Source organism: Equus asinus, chromosome 20, assembly GCF_041296235.1.
Source record: "Equus asinus isolate D_3611 breed Donkey chromosome 20, EquAss-T2T_v2, whole genome shotgun sequence".
Classification (NCBI taxonomy): domain Eukaryota; kingdom Metazoa; phylum Chordata; class Mammalia; order Perissodactyla; family Equidae; genus Equus; species Equus asinus.
In genome coordinates, this window is record NC_091809.1 from 65,442,903 (window position 1) to 65,464,807 (window position 21,905).

A 21,905-nucleotide genomic window follows, 5' to 3' on the forward strand; every position below is an offset into this window, starting at 1 on the left:
AGCCAGTGGGATGTATTTAGCCTATGTCAACTTGTGTATGTGTGCGTGTGTGTCTTTTCTGGGGTTGTAAATCCGTTAGAAAACCATGTTTCTATATCTTTACATTCTTGGAATCCAGTGTAGCATCCTTTATAAGGTAACTTCTCAATAACAGTTGTTGATCATGATAATTTATTTAATATGTCTTTCAACAAGATTCTTTATCAACATCATTTTCAAAGTCTCTAAACATTAAATCTATGTAAGAGCTTGATTTTATCAAAGTTTAAATGCATGAAGGCCCTTGGGCGTGGCTTAATGAAAAGAAAACAGGCTTTGTAGTCCACTACAAGTACCAGTCAAATCTAGACTCTGACACTTTTTAGCTATGTGATCTTGAACTAGTTAATTGTCACTTCTGGCCTCTTCTTTCTTATGTAGGAAATGGGGATAACAGCACCTACATTTATAGGGCTGTTGTAATGTTCAGTGAGAAGATGTGTGAAGTGTTTTGTATAGAAGATGTATGAAATGTTTTATATAGTGCCTTATACGAAATAAGCACTCAGTAAATGCTTTGTAGAAAAACAGCAACTTCACGTGTTATACATGCCAACACTACAGTTTTTATAATTTGATTTAAAGTAGTATGTGAGATAGATAATGTTATAACTTTAAATAAGAGCAAGCATACTCAGTTGAAATTTGAGTGAAAAATTAGCCTTTGAATAAAAAATGTTTCTTTTCTTGCCCCCTCCTCCTCTTTCCAATCCAGGTCCTGAGGGAGTCTAACAAATTAGCAGAAATGGAAGAACCACCCTTGCTTCCAGGAGAAAATATTAAAGACATGGGTCTGTAATGGTTTTTTTGGTTGAATTTCCTTCTTCTTTCTGACTGTACGGACTATTCAGTACTCTCAGTGTTCAGAGAACAGGCCCACTGTCCGAGACAGCTCTCATCTGGCAGCGCTCAGTGCTGCCAGCCTTCCAGCAGTCAGTGTGTCTAGACCTGTTGGTTATGTCTGTATTTGGACAACTGGGAAACATGCACTTTGAATTATATTTTGTTTCTTCCCTGGTTTGCTTTACTTTCATTGAAAGTAGGTGGCTTTTTTTCTTTTTAAACTGTTGCTGAATTCTTTGAAAGAAAATTTCATTATTTTGAATTACTGCAGTAAGATAATTGAGTTGCCTAGATAAAAAACATCAAATTGTCACTTTGTATGAGTAAGTTTTCTTAAAACACATTCTTCTTTTTGCTTCCTTTATCTTATTCTGCTCTGAATAAACTCAGGCCAATTTTTGGATGAAAATGTTTCATCTCCATTGCAAAGCAGTCCATTTGCCTGTAGGTCCCTTTCTTTGTCCAGCCTGAGGAACTAAGCGTTAACTTACTGTATGGACTAGAAATTGGAAACAAACATTTAAGCTATTTTTTTGTCCTTGTGTTTTTACTTTGTTTCATCTGTGTGATATCTACAAAATACCCATAGCTTTTGAGAAATAAAGTGATGTATTAGGAGAATAAAGTAAATGGTTTCTTAGCCAAGTAAATACTTTCATATTATTATCAATCATAATTTTAAAAAGGAATTGATAAATGCTTAATATTCCCTAGCCAGGTGTCATTTCCTGTGTAAAAAGTATGAAGCCAAAGGGGGAACTACCCCAAAATGGGTTCTTCTTGCCTACAGTACATTTAGTTCCTTCACACTTAGTGTGGTACTTGTCTCTTCTTGCTCTTGACTCTTGACTGAATACCTCCCCAGTCTATTTTTCTCCCCCCTTACTCACCCTTGTGGATACCCTAAACTCTTATTCTGCTGAACTACTTACTGAGTTAGGTATTATATATTATCAGCACTGGATATGATATAATAACAATAGTTACCCTTATTGACTGCTTAAGGTCTCATTTAATCATTCTTATCTTCTGGGAAAGATACTAATCTCATTTTGTAGGTGAGGAAACTAAGGCGTATGGAGATTGCCTAGCTAGTAAAGTTATAGCTAGCATTGTGACAATTTTTTTCCTCTTCTGAACCTAAAGCACATGCTATTTCTACTATGATAAATGACATTATAAAAGACTTTCAAGTTACCACTCAGTCTTTTTTGTTGGCTCCTCCTCCTTAAATAGCAACATTCCTTTTGGGACTTCCTCCTTGACCCATTTCCCTTTTCCCTCCTCTGTGCTCTTTTTGGTTGATCATATCTGAATTAGTAACTTTACCTTCCATATATTTACTGATGACTCCAAAGTTTGTTATTTCTAGTGTGAACCTCTGTCCTAATGCATATAAACAAGTGCCTCCATCTTAGACACATGTGCTTGGATATCCTATAGATATCCCTTATACCCAACATCTCCAAAACTGAAATTATCACCTTTATCCCTAAATTTATTTCTTTTCTTTTATTCTCTCCCTTGGCTAATAATAACTCCACTTGTCCATTCATTCAAGGCAGAAGTCTAGGAGTCATCCTAAACTGCTCCATTTTTCTGAACTCTGGCATCCAATCAGTTACCAGATCCAGAGGACTTAGTCTCTAAGAATTTGTCTTCCTCTCAATTTTCATGAGCCCTTGGTGTAATATTTATGTATATTGAATTTCGGGTACCTATGAGAAACTTCAAGTGGAGATATCTAGGAGAGATATCTTAGGAGCTTAGGAGAGAGATCAGGGCTGAAAGTGCATATTTTGGAATCATCAGAACATAGATACTAGTTAAAAATGAGAGGAGGAAAATACCTGAGAGAGCATATGCAGTGAGAAGAGGGCCAAGAAGATAAACGTAGCTTTAGTAGACATTTTACAATTATAAGGTAGAGGAACCAGGGAGGGAAATTGAGGAGTGAAGAGAGTGTGATAAAATATAAATTAGAGAGAACCGGCCTGTATACTTACCTTTGTCCAAGTAGGTACTTTACTTTACCACCTCTGTATCTTCGATTAGGTTCTTCCTCTGCATTGGGTGCTTTCTCACCATCTCTGCGAATCTAAAAGATGCCTGCCATTAGGGCACAGCTCACAGGCCTATGTTTTCTGATCCCCTAGCTGAATGGATTTCCCCTTCTCTGTATTACTTAGAGTACATCTTTGTGTCGGTCTGTACAGATTGCATGCTCTCATATATTTATTTGTATATATCTCATATCTTGTAGATATGTATTCTCAAGGTCATTTTGGTCTACCTTGCAGAAACTAATATAGATTTTTCCTCTCAGTGAAAATTTGAGAGTATTAGTAGATCTAAGCTCTTTTGGTACCACTAGGCAGTATTAGTATTGCAAAATTTAGAGGAATACCTAACAGATTAAATAAAATATTCTGATTCAAAACTGTCTATATAGACTTGATTATTGTGCCAAAAATTAAATCTAATATCAAGTATAAGGCTAGCATAACCTTGAATATATTAATTCGTGTAGAAAAGATGTTTGATCTTTAGTTGGTCTAATGTCAATCTGCAGTTTAGGTGTTTTAAAAAGTTACTAGTGTTAGGAACATCCACAGAATGCTTTAGGGAAATCACAGTCTCAGAGTATTGTGGCCTGGGCACATCAGCAGTAGAGGTAGCCCAAGACTGCAGTATTTCCACCTTTAACACAAGAGACAGACAGTGCTCTGTTAGTGGCTTTGCTTTGCTTGATGTGGTAGAAAGAGATTTGAATTTGTAGTCACAGGAACTGTATTCAAGTCTTAATCTTAGCAATTACTGGTTCTAAAACATTAGGCAATATGTTTTACCTCTCTGAGCCCTGGTATTCTCATCTAACAATTGTAGGTGATATAGATCTTATATTTAAAGGTTGTTATGAAGATTAAAGGAGGTATTCAGGTGAAAAGTACTTATAAACTCTGAAGTGCTAGGCCATCAATTCTGGTTGTTACTACTGTCGTTTATTCTGGTAAGGTTGCCAGTCACAGTCTCCCTTCTGTTTGGTACACACCCTGCTAAGCGTAAATTCTCTCTTCAGAGTGACTTAGCTGCCACCAGCCTGAGGAGGAAGGATAAAGGGGACAGAATGAAGCAGAACCTAATGATGATAATAGTAACATAGGTATAAACCCTTATATTTGTACTTGCAATTTTGGAAGCACTTTCATGTGTATTATCTCTGGATTTTAGAATAAAGAGGGAGGTGCAACAACAACATTGGACTAAGAGGGACATATCCTGTAGTAAAATATAGAATAATAAGATTGATTTTCTTGTGTGAGTAAGAAAACTGGCTCTGGAAGGAGTCCAGAAATGTTTTTAATAACATTGAATAAAGCCTTTCTAGTTGAGGTAAAAATTCATACGGTCAAGAAATATATGCAAGGCGAGTTTGGGTATCTTTCTATAACGATGGACTTATTTAATTTTAAAAGCTTCCCTCTAAATGAAACGTTGAAAGTGCATTGGAAACAATGATTTAAAAAAATGTAGCTTGATCTTGAACATTCCCAAGGGAACTATTTTGAAGGTTAGAAATGTTTGTTAGAAGATCAGTCTCATTTCAAATTCCACACAAAGCAATCTGTCCGTCAAAGTGATGCATAAAAAGCCAAATCAGGAAGTTGCAATACCTTATTAAACATATTTCATGTCCCTAACGTTTCCCAGAAGTCCCTTGATAGGTTCTTAGAAATTTGTTGCTCCTAATTGTGCGTTACTTCCTAGGAACGATGAAGATGTTCCTTTATCTGCTGATTTGCTGCAATAATGACATAGCAGGAATTTATGAATATTTTAAGATATAAAAAAACTTTATATTGGGCATTATGAACTGTACCATATTAAATATTATTTTGTGCTAGTGGTAGCTAAGTTATTCTGCTTAATTAATGCATATTCTAGAAAACATAATACTGTATAGATTTGTCATTTATCATTTAATAAAGCAATGCTTATGATTATTGCTCTACAAAGTTTGACATCAGTGGCTTGGTTAGGAATATAATATCCTCCTATTATACTGTTGTTTTTCTAAGAAATTTTATTTCGTATACATTTCATTTCCCCTGCAGTATTTTCCCCCATAAATATAATCAAGTCAGGAGTTTCTGGTATTATCCGATTCAAATATTGTATTTTTAGAGGAATGTTGATAAACTAGACTGTGGCCAGAAGAAGACCAGCAGATTAGTGGGGTGGTCTAGAAACTGTAATGAGATGAGGGATGACTGTGACTTGAGACATTTACTGTTGTTAACCACCCTTGCCACCACCTCTTCACCCACTACTCCAACTACCACACCTGTTTTATCCAACAGGGAGAGTGGCCATCTTTGTCTCCTTCTGTTCTGTCTCCGGATAAAGGATGTTCCTCTGCCTCTCTAGTCCCTCCCATTTATTCTGCATTCCTCCCCTAGATTACTGCATTGTTGGAAGCTTGGATTTGGTTTCTAAGTTCTCTTTGAATCACTGTTTCTGTGATTTTTGAGCAGAAGTTAGACTAGCAATCAGAATTCTATTAAATTTTATTTGTGAAAAGATGAGAGTGCAGTTTTTAATAGTGCACAATATATAGTAAATTGTGGACTCTTTCCCTTTTCAGCCAAAGACGTAACTTATATATGTCCATTCACTGGTGCTGTACGAGGAACTCTGACTGTCACGAATTACAGGTTATATTTCAAAAGCATGGAACGGGTAAGACGTTGTTGGGTGAGATTTTTATATGTACATCTTTGTGTTGTTTGCAGACAGTTCTGTTCATTTTTGATCACTTTTAATTAAAGCATTTCTAATTAAGGTTTTTCTCAACTATAGTTCTACAGTATCAATTGCTCATTTTTTACTGTTTTTTTCTTTCCTTCCTTTAGGATCCCCCATTTGTTTTAGACGCTTCTCTTGGAGTGATAAGTAGAGTAGAAAAAATTGGTGGTGCTTCTAGTCGTGGGGAAAATTCTTATGGACTAGAAACTGTATGCAAGGTAATTGTTATAATATACATGGAATTTTATTTAATTTGAAAAGCTTTCTATTAAATAAAGCCTGTGCTTAGAAACTGGTTTCCAAAATATCAAATGGATTTCTTACTAGAAATTTTATTCTAGTGGAAGAAAACAACATTTAGGAGTAATAAGAAGGTGTTCTATCGTGAATTAGACTTGAATTCTTTTGGACCCAATACAAAGTACTTTCACATTCATTATTTCATGTTGAGCCTCATAAAAATTCTCAAATAGGCATAATAGACATTATTACCTTTAATTGTCAAATTAGAAACGTAAGGCTCTGAGCACTTAAGGCATAGTACTTTGTAGTGGAAGAATTGGTTATGATATGTTCATCATCACCACCTTTGCTGTTTCTAGTTCTCCTAATTTTTTTTGCTTCTGAAACAATGTGGGAAACACTTAGTGTTATAGACCTTCCCTATTTTCTCATCTAACTCACATTCTTTAAATGCATTGATACTTGAATGAAACTTAGATTATTACAATTTTAACATTCAGTCATAGGTATTTAATACCATGTGCCACATCTGCAGGGCACTGTTCTCCTTATTATGGCCTATTAACACCTGTGCATGTCTCAATTCTGGGTCACCTTTTTCCTTTCTTTTGCTGTTCTGCCAGTGCCAAAAGTAAAAGCAACAGCACATCCATAACTTTCGAGATACTTTCTGATGCTAATCTTAGAAGTTTTGTGAATCTAGAATTAAAGCTAATGACTTAGTAGTTATTTTTATGCTTTTCCATTATAGCTGGAAGGGCTCGGAGAGATTAATAGCTGTCAACCATATGTCAGGCATGTTGTCTCCTGATCACTCTTCTGGGGTCTAATAGTAAATAGAACATAGAAAATAAGAGGACATGAAAGAGGATGACTTTGAAATCTTGATCATTTTAAATGTAATTTTTTCCATGCAACAAGATCCTTATCAACAAACCCAAACATTAAGGCCCCTGCAGACAAACCATAGACCCCTGCTATGGTACTTTAACAGAGTGATTATGAATATCTCTGCTAATTGTAAAGATGTTCTCACACATGTTTGTTTTAACATACAGTAGAGCTAGCATTCTAGTTTCGGATTGGTTTGAAAGAAGGTGTTCTACTTGTTCATGGACTGTGGGTGCATTGTAGCACAGTGTCACTGTGTTCAGTTTTATAGAATGGGATATAATAAAGCTATTTTGAATTCTGCCCAGATTAAAACACTTAAATAAAATGGCTAGTCTTAAAATTATTCTTAATCCCCAATTTTTTCTTAGTGCTGTTAAGCTGTCAGTATACCAGAACATGAATATCTGCATTCAGCCTGGGCATAGAAAACTGCTTGAGGACACGTAATGGAGGGGAGCCTTGGTCTCTATCTGACTTTAGAGCCTGGATGAATAGTTTGAAGCCCAACTATTCAGTTTATCTGCGAGTAGATGGTTGAAGAACTTGGAGATGGAGTGGAGGAAGAGTTCAGGCAGAGTTTGGTTCTATCAGTCTAGTAGCAGGAGGCTTACAAAGAGAAGATCCAGTGGAAATGAGTCCTGGGAAGGGATCATAACTCAGAAAATAATCACCAGTCATAATGGGAACAAAGACACTTAGGAAATATCACAACAGCTAACCAGGTTTTTAATAGAGAAATTCATGACAGAAAATGCGCTTTTATAGGGAAAGGACACATGCTGATAGTGTGATTAGTCTTGCTATTAAGCTGCAGATATAAGCTCTCTAATCTCCAGTCTCTGCATCAGGTGCCACCTCCTTCATTGGCCTTCCTTTGAGTCCATAAGCAGTGGTAAATTTTCTGTCCTCTGAATTCTGCCTTGTATTAGAGTGCGTTCTGTTTCTTTTTATTTCTCTCAATAAGGTGTTGTAATTTCCTGCCTCCAGGAGTTGCTGTCCGATTTATTTTTGTATCCCAAATTCACATATTTTACCATATTACAAGTTAGTTCCAAGTTACCTTATCTGTTTATTAAATAAAAAGTGAACAAACAGTAATAAATGACTTGGATCCTAAATCTTTTCTAGGATATTCGGAATTTACGGTTTGCTCATAAACCTGAGGGGCGAACAAGAAGATCCATATTTGAGAATCTAATGAAATATGCATTTCCTGTTTCTAATAACCTGGTAAGATGTTTCTTATCTTTGAAAAATCTGTATTATAATTATCGGTGCAGTGTAAAGAAACTTGTCTGTTCTATCTAGAGTCTCTGCATTTATGATCCTGCTTTGCAGTTTAACCAGATGTATAATTTAGGTTTAATCTGATTTCTTGGACCAATTTTTTTACGTATAAAATGAGGAAGCTGGACTCGCTTATTTCCAAGGTTTATTCCTGCATGCTGACATTCTATAATTATATGATCTTTCTATCCAGGATGTTTCCATGATAAAAAGCTGTATGTTGTCTTCATTAGGATTTGAAATCTTCTTTTTAATTGGGAGCTGAGAGTTAAGTCTTGCAATTTTAGGAGGGAAGAATGGGCAGATACTTAATTGAGTTCCTACTATGTGCTATTAACAGTGTCAGGCTCCCTCATTTATGTTATATAATCTAACTTCTACAGTAGCCCTATGATGGTAAATATTATTTATCCCTATTTATGAGTTGAAACCAGGAGCAGGTAAGCAATTAACTCAAGGGCATAGCTACTAGGGAGTAAAATTTGGAATCAGTACTGCTCTTCTGACTCTAATTTGAATGTTTGTCATCATAGTTGTTCCTGCCATTCTGTCTACATAAATGATAAATTAACTTTTCTTTTTTGGCACACAGATTACTTGCTGAAAAATATAAAGTTTATTCAGTATGTTTTAGAAAATGCAGCATAAACTTCAAAGCTGCTTAATTGCTGATCTCTGTGTTGTCAGACTAATTGATTATATCAGATGATGTCTATTTTTATGTGATGTCTTTCATTGTTTAGAAGTAAATCTAAAACAGCTATGAAAGACATCTGATGTAAATATGGTGTTATGTTAGCATTTGATAAATCTTGGTGGTGGGCTTCTGCTTTTTTATATGTTTGAAAAATATGAAAAACAGTACGTTTTCAAAATTATAAACTAAAAGCTAGAACAACAATATAAAAAAAGGACACCAATACAAAATATCCTTGCAGATAAGTAAATAAAAGCTTTGTGTATGATAAGGGTACGTTTCTGATTCGTTACCTCTTTCCATGTCTTTTTTAGTTTAGTTAATAAACTCTATTTACTTTTTTGTAGCCTCTTTTTGCTTTTGAATACAAAGAAGTATTCCCTGAAAATGGGTGGAAGCTGTATGATTCTCTTTTAGAGTATAGAAGGCAGGTATGTACTTTTTTTCTTTCAATTTTCATATTCTGTATTCTTTTCATTACAACAAAAGTTTTATGGTAGAAGTAAACAGCTTCATATAGTTGTGTGGTTTCTGTTGTTGGTTTTTTTAGAAGGCTATTCCTGATGTTTTGGCTGCCTTCAATTTCTTTAAACTGCTTTTCAGACTATACTTTTTTGTGAATCTTTTCTTATTTAAAAGTTATAACTAAATCAGTTTGTTTTTAAGATGTTTAATAATTTTTTGAATAAAAATAAAGTGGTAAGTATATTTGCATTTTTATATTCTTATATGCCATTCAACATTGTTCACTGAGATTTTTCTCTTTTGGGTATCCTATAATTTAATTCTGAAAAAATTTCTTGGGGCTGGCCCAGTGGTGTAGTGGTTAAGTTAACGTGCTCCACTTTGGTGGCCCTAGCGTTTGCAGGTTCAGATCCCAGGCACGGACCTAGCACCACTCATCAAGCCATGCTGTGGTGGCGTCCCGCATAAAATAGAGGAAGACTGACACAGATGTTAGCTCAGTGACAATCTTCCTCAAGCAAAAAGAGGAAGATTGACAATGGATGTTAGCTCAGGGCTAATCTTCCTCACACATAAAAAAAATTTCTTAATAGTTTTACTGCTTATAATTTAGCTCCACATAAAATTTTAAAAGTTTTACTTCTTCACAGAGGACACACTTCTACATAAAATGGTAACAAATCAAACCTGATAGTGTACAAAAGAGATAATACATTGTGACCAAGGTGGGTTGGTTTAATATTAGAAAACCTATTAATGTGATTCACCACAGTAAGAGATTAAAGCAGAATTCAATCTTGAAATCTGAGTTAGAGGGAATCGTTCTCGCTATACTTCCCCAGTACACCACTTCCCAAAGAGTCCTTATACTGCAATACTTAAACTCTACACAAAATAGTCTTTAGTTTTAATTTTCTACATTGCTTCACCATGCTTTCTTGAGAATTAAAATTCAGACACATTGATTCTTTCTTTGTAATCATTGGATTTCATATCCAAATTATTCTAGAATTCAGATATAAAAATCATTAAGCTGTGATTTTTGTATTTAGATTTCATACACTGCATTTTAATTATAAAGCTTCTAATTTACTTAGTTTTGTTTCGCAAAGCTAGGAAAATGCAAAGACCATGACTAGATAACTAAATTTATCCACATGGTTTGAAACTGAGTTTGTTGATGCTCAGTGCCATGTGGCAAGTGAAATTTAAAATTCCTCATTCAGTTATAAAACCATCAGTTGGCAAAATATGAAGCAGAATGCAAAAGAAATGGATCAACTAGAAACCAAGAGTCTACAAGTATCATTGCAAGATTTTTGCTAATCCAAAAATCCACTGTCAGAATTAGGTGGGAAAGCAACCAGAAAATCTAACAAATGTCTTTAGATTGATAAATATGAGTAATGTTCTTTGGGAAACTAGGCAACAATTGCTATCTGTTCTAGTAGCCTGAACATAGAACTTTGCAAAGCAGATGAGATAACTGTCCGAAGAAAAGAAATAAATTATTATTGAAAAGAAAAAATAAAGAATAAATCACTACCCATACAGAAAGAGAATTATGAGATTAGGAAATGTGGCCATCAGAATAGGATGTTGAACTCTACATTAAGTGATATAGATTCTTTATGGTCTTTGACTTACTAGATGAATTTAACTTTTTCTGCAGAGTTAGATACTTTGAGTCAACTAAGCTAAAGTCTAGTGGAGGAAGACCACTGTATTTTTTGTAGTTAAAAGACTCAGATTTTTTTTAAAAAGTCTTTTGTTTATTATGAAAGAAAATGAAGATAATCTCTTAATATAAACCTTAAGATTAAAGATAAAGCATTCCTTTTTTTTTCTTTTAAATTAAAAAAAAAAAATGAAAGTCATGATACTTGCACTCTATAAAATTCAAAAGGTACAAAAGAGTATATTGTAAGGTAGGTTTCCCTTCCAGGCCGACCTTGCCCCCAGCCATCCCAGTTCCTCTCTATTTTTTTTTAAGCAGATGGTAGTATGTTTTCTGTACCTTTCTTTCTGTACCTTTCTTTCTCATTTAATATAGTTTAGAGATTGTACTATCTCAGAGCATACAGGCCTCCTTATTTTTTTCTTTAAAATTGAGATACAATTCGCATAACATAAAATTTACCACTTTAAACTGTACAATCCACTGGCTTTTAATATATTCGCAAAGTTGTACAGCTGTCACTACAATCTAATTCCAGAGCATTTAGAAGACTTAGTCCTGAATCTTAGCTCTAGCTCTTACTTAGCTTTCACGCTTAGCCACATGCTTTCAATGAGTCATTTATGTCACAGTTCCTTTATTTTTCACTTGTTGATAGGACCTGCTTTAGGGACTGTTTGAAGGATTAGTAATATACAGGAAGGTATTTTATGAACTATAGAAATCTATCCAAATGATTGTTGTTATATTTTTTACATTGTAAAGCTCTGAAAACAGAAATCATGACTGATTAGCTTTACTGTGTGCTGCCACTAAAAGGAAAAGGAAAAGCCATATTTCACAAAAGGAAAGCCATATTAATTCTATAGACCTATACATTATAGTGCTAAAATAAATTGTGTATTTTTTAAAATGGGCAAAACTATTAATAACCATTTAAGTTTGTTATATAGGAGAGTTTTCTTCAATTTACTCTTGACATGTGTAGTGATTATACAGATGACCTTGAAATTTGTGGATAAGATGAAGAAAAATCATGAAGTTGCCAAGACAGTAAAAATCAGTATAAAGAAAATGAGTATGGTCTTCTGCACAAACACTCAATCATAATGTAGATGTATTGCTTAACAAATTTGGAAAACACTCAAATCCTGTCAAGGAAAACAGAGTTTATCCTGAGAACTGGAATGTAAGTAACTAAGGAAAGCTGTAATCCAGTTAATTTGGTTGTAACTTGGCTCTGACAAAGGGATATATTAACTGAAGGGCAGTGATTTGCAGGGAGAGTAGACAAATGTAGGCCAAAGATCTACATTGTTAGTATGTCTTTACCACTGTCTACAAGGAGAGTGTATGCTGACCAGCCAACTCCAGTTTTCTGCTTGGAAGGCAATTCCTTTAGTGAAGATAGGTGTGTCAGTTTATCTAAGAATGAGGAGGACAAAAGCCAATAGTTGTTAAGGTAATTTAAGTCAGTGGTTCTACCCCTACCCTGCCACTTCCCTGAAGAATGTGACACCATCCCAATGGGAACAGTGGTTCTCCCAGATAGTGATTTTTCAGGGTTATGGGAAGGGCATGAGAGAGATGGGAGTATGTACCTGGGTTGGGGGTGGTACATCAGGATCTCAGGAGATGTTTGCTTTTCAGATGATCTGACCCTCTTAGTGCTGACTCCATGATTTCTAAGACTTCAGAAACTAATTTTGCTTTTTAGGGAAGCTTCGTTGTGTTGTGTTGATTTATTCATTCATTTATCAAATTCTTATAGTACCTATTATATACTAGTGGCTAAATCTGCAAAACAGAAAGACACAATCCTGACTCCCAAAGAGCATATGTTTCATGGACGGTTCAAAGAAGTAAACTAACAATTGAAATATATAATAATGAATACTGTGATCGACAGAGCAAGTCCTCTGTCAATCAAGTGAAAGAATATGAAGCCATTTGGGAGCTGAAAGTAGTTGATAGAGGCTAGACTAGTGTGTAGAGTGACAAGGGATCAGTCTGGGGAAAGCAGGGATGTGAAGGCTTTGCTAAGTCATAAAGGATTTTATACTTTATGTGAAAAGGAATAGGTAGCCATTGATTGCTTTTAGGAAGAAAAATGACTTGATAACTTTTACATCTTAAAAGATTATTGTGGAGGCAGTGTGGAGAATGGATTGCAGAGGGACAGGAGAGAAGTGATAATGGTCGGAATTAGGGAAGCGGCAGTGAGGATTGAGGGAAGTGAGCAAACTTTTCTTCTGGTACATTTGGAAGGAAAATCATAGAAATTGGTCATTGATTGGTTGTAGGGGATAAGGGAAGGGCATGATTGAAGATGGTATGCAAGTTTCTTGCTTGAGTACCACCTCTATAAACTTACCAATTCACTATACTTTATTGTTATTATTATAGCATATAAATATATCTTTTTAAATCTCTAATGAAACTTTTATTTCTGGAAATAAGTAAGGATCTTGCCTGAACAGTTGTCTAGTACGTATAAAGTTGAGGAGAGGAAGAGGGAAGGGGAGATGTAGATCATAGGAAGCAAGTTGGGATCAGGCTAATTAAAGGGGATAAATAGGATCTGAGGGACTAATGAAGAAGCAGACCATGGCTGGGGACAGATGGAAACTTCTCATGGCATTTCCCACATGACTGCTGGGAGGGAATTTTCTCTTAATTGCAATAGCCTCCTTGCTGTTTGGCAACAGCTTGAGAAATACTACTTTAAAGGAGAGTACATTCTGCTCTTTGATTTCAGATTTTCATAACAATTTGGTGAACCAGGATAGTAAATTTTTTTAGGAACAATGTACTTTTATGTACAAAGGACAGATTTGGAATGTACATGGAATTCTTTACTATTTCCTTTGGTCAAGTTACAGTCTTTGCCACAATTTCTTCATCTGTAAAATGAAGTTAACAAAACCTGAATACAATGATGTTTGTGTGTATGTGTGTATGTATGTAAAGAGGCTGCTGGCATAGTGCCTGCACATGGTAGGTGCTCATTAAATGTATTTTTTACTATAATTTGGTTTCTTTCTTTTTTTGTTTTGTTTTGTTTTTGAGGAAGATTGGCCCTGAGCTAACATCTGCTGCCAATCCTCTTCTTTTTTGCTGAGGAAGACTGGCCCTGAGCTAACATCCGTGCTCATCTTCCTCTACTTTATTTGTGGGATGCCTACCACAGCATGGCTTTGCCAAGCGGTGCCACGTCCGCACCTTGGATCCGAACAGGTGAACCCCAAGCCGCCGAAGCGGAACATGCGCACTTAACTGCTGCGCCACTGGGCCTACCCTGGTTTCTTTCAATTCTGTCTTTTTCTGTTTGATGATATGAGTTGTCAGGGGTCATAAAATGTAAAAAGTATATATTTTCTTAATTCCAACCTTTTAATATAATGGCTTTATCCTTTATATTTCTATAGAGTGGAGGATAGAAAATTTAAGTGTCTTACTAGGGAATCCTATGGATTAAGTGAGACAGTATACTAGTAGATAAGTATAGGAAATATTAAAGGACCAAGTGATAGCTTAGTAATCAATGTGTTTTTAAAAAGTCGTTTAAAGTATTTCTCTTTGCCTCTTTTTGGCTTTTCCTCCTATTATTCCCTTGCTTTTCTAACATGTTTTAGATTAGCAACATTCCATTAGTACTCTAATGGAGGCGTGAAAAATTCACTGTAGGCATGTAAGTGATAAATAGGTATACAGGATTCTGGTGGACACTGGTGCCTGCCTTCTGAATTTCTTTGTATAGGTGAATGGCAGGAAAATCAATCAGCCAATCAAACTGAAGGAGACTGTGTTCTTTTTTGAGACAAGGAACATTTGCAGTCTTACTGCTTCCTTCCTTTCCATTGGATATGTTTAGCACAGACTCAGCACTGGATCCATATTGATGACTTAATCTATTAACATAAAATCGAGTGCCAAAATGAACACAGATCCCTATGTTAGAATGTCTCATCCTAAAAGCATGGTCACCGCAGGCAGACAATAACTATTGCAACAACTGTGAAGAGGTGGGTAAGTGGAGATGAGTTGAACAGAGTGGCTTCTATTCTAATGTCTTAATATTTTAGTTGGGTAGTAATTTGTCATGTTTTATTTTACGTATAGGGAATTCCGAATGAAAGCTGGAGAATAACAAAGATAAATGAGCGATATGAGCTTTGTGATACATACCCTGCCCTCTTGGTTGTGCCAGCAAATATTCCTGATGAAGAATTAAAGAGAGTGGCATCCTTCAGATCCAGAGGCCGTATCCCAGTAAGTATGAAGCTTCGGCGAGACTTTGCAAATGCTTTTGTGCTCTCCGTAATGCTGAGATTAACAAATGGGAGAATGGATGCAGGATAAAAAAAGCTACAGCAGCTGGTCTTTTATTGGGATATTAGAGAATGAGTTATTTAGTAAAATTAAAACTTTTGGAGAGAACACTTAGATTAAAGAGGTTTCTGGAGAGTCTGACATGGGTATTAGAGAACTGCACAGAATTGCATGATTCTTAACTTGACAACAAAGTTGGCTTTGTGTTATTCACTATTTCTTTATCTTATACATTCTTTAGTCATGATGATAAATGTTCTTTTCCTTTAAATCCTAGAAAGAAGAAAACTTTACAAATTTATGATAAATTACTTTGTTCTAGAAAGATCAGCTCAAATAATTTTAGATACAAAGTTTTGTAGATTCTGAAGACTTTCTAGTTGGACAGTTTTGCTGATACAGTAATAAAACTTTAAAAGTGGGGTTTACTTAGCCCCTTGTTAATGTATTTTTTTCTAGAGACAACACTTTCCAATAGTCAATGACTTTCATAAATCAACATCTGATTAAAGAATTAGACCAAGTTTTCCACATGCTGGAATTGGCTTGAAAGAAAGGTGATTTTTTTTTTTTTTTTTAGCAGCCTTATATATCCTTTCATGGCTAGGCTTTGGATCCATTTAGAAAGCAGAGTTTTATAGAGTAATGTTTTTGAGAAGAATTATAAACAGAGAAGTATACAAAGGATATGTTGCCATTTTTTCCTCCATTAAGGTTTTATCATGGATTCATCCTGAAAGTCAGGCCACAATCACTCGCTGTAGCCAGCCCATGGTAGGAGTGAGTGGGAAGCGAAGTAAAGAAGATGAAAAATACCTTCAATCCATCATGGACTCCAATGCGCAATCGCATAAAATCTTTATATTTGATGCCCGGCCAAGTGTTAATGCTGTTGCCAATAAGGTGAGATTGTCTTTCAGTAATTAAGATTGCCGTTACAATTCCGTGAATCAGCTGAGTTTGGCAGGAGCCACAGTGTAGTAGAAAGTTCAGGCTTTCTGATGATAAAGATGTAGATTTTAACTCTGGCTCTCCTACTTGATGGTATGACTGAGTTAGTTATTTAATCTTTTTAGACTTTAATTTAATTTGCTCATTTGTAAAATGAGAATAGTAATAGCTGACAAGGTTGTTTTAGGGGCAAAAAGTATCTATTATAACATAGTACTTGGGGCTGGCCCAGTGGCATAGTGGTTAAGTTTGCATGCTCTGCTTCTGTGGCCTGGAGTTCACAGGTTTGGATCTTGGGCATGGACTTGGCACCACTCATCAAGCCATGCTATGGTGGCATCCCACGTGAAAAATAGAGGAAAATTGGCACAGATGTTAGCTCAGTGACAGTCTTCCTCAAGCAAAAAGAGGAAAATTGGCAACAGATGTTAGCTCAGGGCCAATCTTCCTCAAAAAGAAAAAGTGAACAACCCTGTGCTTATTTACATAGTAAATAGGTGTTCAGCAATTATTAGTTTCTTTCTCCTTTCTCCAAACTTGACAACTAACTGAGCTTATGACTGACTAGTGTGCACAGCACGACTGTAGGAATCGTGAAGCAGAGTTCTCAGTGCCAGTGGTGTCCTCTTCTGACTGTTCTGCACCTATAAAGGCTGTTCAGACTGAAGGCTTGCAGTTAGCTGGAGCAGTAGTTCTTATTTCTGCTGTAGGATAAATATTTGCATTGTGGAAATACAAATTCTGGTCCAGTTGACAAAATCTATTATAGGATGAGAGAGGAGAGATACAACTTAGCTTTAAAAAGATATGTCTTTTTTTTTTGTTACCATCACTAAGCGATGTATATGTATTAGAGAAGAATTAGCTAATGCAGATAAGCAAAAAGAAGAAAATATTTTTAAATACCCCTAACCGTGTAACTAAGAGAGAAACCTGGTGGTCTAGTGGTGCAGATTCAGCTCTCTCACTGGTGGCCCAGGTTCATTTCCTGGTTGGGGAACCATACCACCCGTCTGTCGGTTGTCATACTTTGGCAGCTGCATGTTGCTGTGATGCTGAAAGCTATGCCACCAGCTATTTCAAATCCCGCAGGGTCACCCTTGGTGGACAGCTTTCAGCAGAGCTTCCAACTAAGACAGACTAGGATGAAGGACCTGGCCACCCACTTCTGAAAAAATTGGCCATGAAAAGCCTGTGAATAGCAGAAGAGCATTGTCTGATAAAGCGCAGGAAGGTGAGAGGATGGTGCAGAAAAACCGGGCAGGGTTCCACTTTGCTGTACGTGGGGTTGTTAGGAGTCAGAATCGACTTTAAGGCACTAACCACAAAAGAGAAACATCATTAAACTGTGGTTATACTACCAGACCTATGTGCATATATGTGCACACATATATTTGAAAAAGAGAGGAATAATTGTAACTTTCCTTTTTTTAAATTGACACTGTATCTTTTTATGCCAGTAAACATTCATCTCTTACATTATTTTAGTGGTACAATAATAACACCAACTGTTGTTGGCTATTTCTGTGTTTTTTGCTATTATAAAATAACAGTGCTGGGATGATCTTCCTCTAAATTGTGTAGCATGTACCTAATTATTTCCATCCTGTTTAGTGTTTTGAGAGCATTGTGAGTTCCAGGCATTCTCTCTTAAACTGTAAATATTCCTCCTTAAAAGAGAAATGAGATAATGTGTATGTGAAGCCCATACCTCAGGGACTGGCATATATTTTTCCGGTAATTACTTGTTCCCCTCCTTAAACGTTATACCATGAATTATCAGGAATGAGACTTAGGATGTTTTCTAGGATGAGAGAAGAAGGAGAGAGCAATATAAGGCAGAAAAGGTGGTAGGGCAAAATGTTATAGTCCTCATCTTACTATTTTCTTTAATCATTTCCACAATATTTCACAATAGAAATCCCCCCTTTTTTTTTTTTGAAGACTCTGATATATTTTGTTTATTGGAACATTTTTCTGATTACAAAATGGTTAATATACAATATAAAAGAACTAGGAAAGCATATAAAAAGTAAAGAAAGGAAATAGAAATCACCCATAATCACTAATATTTTGATATCTTTTCCTCCTCTGTTTTTTCTGTGCATTTATTTATTGGTTATTTTGTTGTTTTTCCCCTTAACATTATATTATAAATTATTTTTTTATGAAATATTCTTGAAAAATTCTTTAGTAGTACTCCTCATATAGCTGTATCATTATTCATTTAATCATTCATCTGATATTGGGCATGTAAATATTTATTTACTATTTTAAATATAGCTGAAATAAATATCTTTTGTTGGCGTATTTATTTCCTTAAAATAGTTTCCTAGATATACAAGTAGAATATCAAAATTTAAAATATGCATATTCTAAAAAGTTTTGTTACATATTGCCAATATTCTTCAGAAAGTTTATTCAATTTACCAGCCTTTTGTCTTTTTCCCCCGGTTTTAATGAGATATAATTGGCATAGAACATGGTGTAAGTTTAAGGTGTACAACATAATGCTTTGCTATATGTATATATTGTGAAATGATCACCACAATAAGGTTAGTTAACATGCATCCCCTCACTTGATTACAATTTTTTTTCTTGTGATGAGAGCTTTTAAGGTCTGCTTTCTTAGCAACTTTCAGATATACAATACGGTATTGTTAACTATAGTCGTTATGCTGTACTTGACATTCCCACGACTTATTTATCTTTCCACTGGAAGTCTGTACCTTTTGACCACCTTCACCCAATTCCCCCATCTGTCTCCCCTTTTTTAATTTGCAAGAGTATACATCCTTATTGCAACAAATATTTTTACCTGCATAGTAAGAATATTTTTATAGCTTCATCAGTATGAATATGACAAATGCTCTTGAAACCGTGACCCATGTCAAGAATGAAAACTTTTCCAGCCACTAAATCTTCCATGTGTGCCCTACCCTGGTCACATTCACCTTCTACCCTGCTAAAAGTAGCCACTACCCTTACTTTTCTTTATACTTTTATTACTGAAGTGTACATCCCTAGACTCTGTAGTTTAGCCTTGCCTTTATAAATACCGTATTTGATATGTCTTTTCAGTCTCTCAATCTATAGTCTTTCCCTTGCTCATCTTTTCTTGTCTTTATTTTTTAGGTGTAGAATTTCCCATAGTTGAGGTTTTGCTAACTACATTACCGTACGGTTCAATTTTCTTCTCTCCTCTGAATTTCCTTCACACGAATTCAGAGGTTTATTTAGATTCAGGTTCAATCCCTTTGGCAAGGCTGTAGTCTATAGGGGATATATCAGGAGGTACATAACTTGTGGTTGATTCTCCTTTTTGGGATGTTAGCAGCTGTTGATGCTCAGTGCCAAGATACATTAATTCACTGGGTTGCAAAATGGTGATATTCTGATTTTGTGATTTCTTTTTGAGCTATTCGTTAAGCTCTTTGTATAAAGAAACACTTTCTCTTATCTGTATTTTGGTTAACCAGCAGTTCAGTTCATATAAGAAAGCCAGGGTAAATGCTTGATTCTTCTCATTTACCAGTTTTCCCAATAAAGAATTTACTCCCTGTCATCTCATGAAGGTAACTAATTTTTTTAAGTATCATTATAAATGCATGTATTTAAACATATTCACTGTTTTCTAATCCAACGCAGGCAACATTTTTCGAAGTTGCGGTTTCCCATCCTGGGTCAGAGGGAGGCTGTTGAGGTTGTCCCCTGAGTTCTTCTGATGTAACCATAGTGATCTTTGCTCTCTGGTGTGACAGGTATACCAGCCTCATCAGGAAGTCCTGCGCAATTCCTGCCCGAGACTTGGAATAACCATTTCCCCAAGAAGTTCTGGTTTCCATTAGTAAGAAATGGTGTTTCAAACCATAACCTGGGTGCTCAGGATACTTACTTGCTACTGGGTTGGTTCTGTTTCTGGGTCTTTTCAGTGAATAGAGCTAGGAAAACTATATTTTTAAAGATAAAGTACCTCATGAGTTCATACTGGTGCTTTCAATTTAAATTCAGTGCTAAAGAGTTTTTACATAACACCTTCTGAATTACACGTTTCTCTCCCTTCCTCCACACCAGGAATCCTGGTTCTCAGTGACACAGGGGATGCTAACATTAGGATGTTCCATAATTACTCATTTGCTTTATCCTGCCACAGTCTCAGAATAACAATATTCATACTACCATCACCTGTACAGTGACTGAAAAGTTAATTTTTTTGCATTCGTTCTCCCCGTTTCCCCCATTTTTAAAATGCATTGTAGTACACTTACATTGTCAGCACATATAGGCTTTACATATTCTCTCTTTTCTACACATGCTCTCCGTTGTACCTCTGACTTCTACAAGTAGCTGTAAATTTCATGCTCACATCCGATTCTTATGTGGATGTCTTTCTAGTCTTTTTTTTTTTTTTTTGTCTGCAGTTATCTTGCAAATATTTCAGCAAATGTCATGGGAATAATGATCTGAGTATTTGCATGCTGGTAGCAGCTTATGTCCTTTATATTTGAAGGTCATTTTTGCTGGACATTAAACTCTTCGCTTAATTTGGATTTTCTTGAGTGCCTTAAATTATTTTCTTTTGGCATAAAGTTTCAAAGTCTGATGATAAACTAAATTTGTTTCCCTCCTAAGTCACTCTTTTTACTTGGATATCCAAAATAGTTTCTTTTTTCTTTTTAAGTCCAGTTATTTTGTCAGAATATGTCTTCATGTTGTGTGTTCTAGGTCTGTATTCTCGTATATGCATGTGTGCTATTTCAGTTTATAATTTACAATTAAAAACAATTTCATGAACGTTTTCTTTACTCATAGTTCTTAGTATTTGTTCTGTTTCCTCGTTTTGGCTTTCTTCTTCGGTAGTATTCCTATGTTGGCTCTTCTTTGCCCATCTTCATCATTTGTCACTTTCTTTTGAGTACTTTTTATGTCTTTCTAATTTTGTTCTGGTTTTAAATATTTTCCTTTCACCGACTAGTGCTTTTAATATCTGTTGTATTTATTTGCTATTGTGTTCCTTCTATTTAATCTTCATTCTGATGCTTTGCTTTTATTTCTCATTTGTTCTCAAGTTCTATCACTTCATTTCTGAGTTTTTCTAATTCCAATTTATTTTGTTTTTCATGGCTGGTAATTTATTTTGTTTTTCATGCCTGGTATCATTTTTTTGGAAGATTGGCCCTGACCTAACATCTGTTGCCAATCTTCCTCTTTATTTATTTATTTATTTATTTTTCCTTCCCAAAGCCCCAGTACATAGTTGTGGATCCTAGTCATAGGTCATTCTAGTTCCTCCATTTGGGATGCTGCCACAGCATGTCTTGATGGGTGGTGCTAGGTCTGCACCCAGTATCCAAACCAGCAAACCCAAGGCCGTTGAAGCAGAGTGTGTGAACTTAACCACTTGGCCACAGGGCTGGCCCCCTGGTGTCACTTTTTAATGTCTTTAGCTTTGCTTGAAAAGAGATGATTCAGTTTTCTGGGACATTGTTCTAGGGATGTTTTGGATCCTGCTCATTCTCTTTTCAGTATAGCTTGTATGGGATTTGACCTTTTTCCTTTTCTCTTACTCATTTTTAAGTGAAATTGATTTTCCCAAACTTACAGAAGGATGCATGGTTCAGTTAGAAAATGTGACTCAGAACTTAAGTGCACCCAGAAGTTAGAAGAGCC

The 21,905-nt window shown here is 35.6% G+C and overlaps 1 protein-coding gene across 14 annotated transcripts in view; it reads left to right on the top strand.

The window, feature by feature from the left end:
* MTMR2 (myotubularin related protein 2) overlaps positions 1-21,905 on the top strand; it is a 101,884-nt gene that overhangs the window by 62,744 nt on the left and 17,235 nt on the right. For 11 of the 14 annotated variants that reach the window (XM_070490403.1, XM_070490404.1, XM_070490398.1 and 8 more), the window contains 7 exons: positions 755-830; positions 5,528-5,622; positions 5,796-5,906; positions 7,954-8,055; positions 9,157-9,240; positions 15,075-15,224; positions 15,999-16,187. In XM_070490403.1, coding sequence (XP_070346504.1) covers positions 785-830; positions 5,528-5,622; positions 5,796-5,906; positions 7,954-8,055; positions 9,157-9,240; positions 15,075-15,224; positions 15,999-16,187 — 777 coding nt within the window. In that variant the 5' untranslated portion in view covers positions 755-784. The remainder of the gene's footprint in view (positions 1-754; positions 831-5,527; positions 5,623-5,795; positions 5,907-7,953; positions 8,056-9,156; positions 9,241-15,074; positions 15,225-15,998; positions 16,188-21,905) is intronic. The other 3 variants (XM_070490407.1, XM_070490406.1, XM_070490408.1) reach the window with 1 other exon arrangement.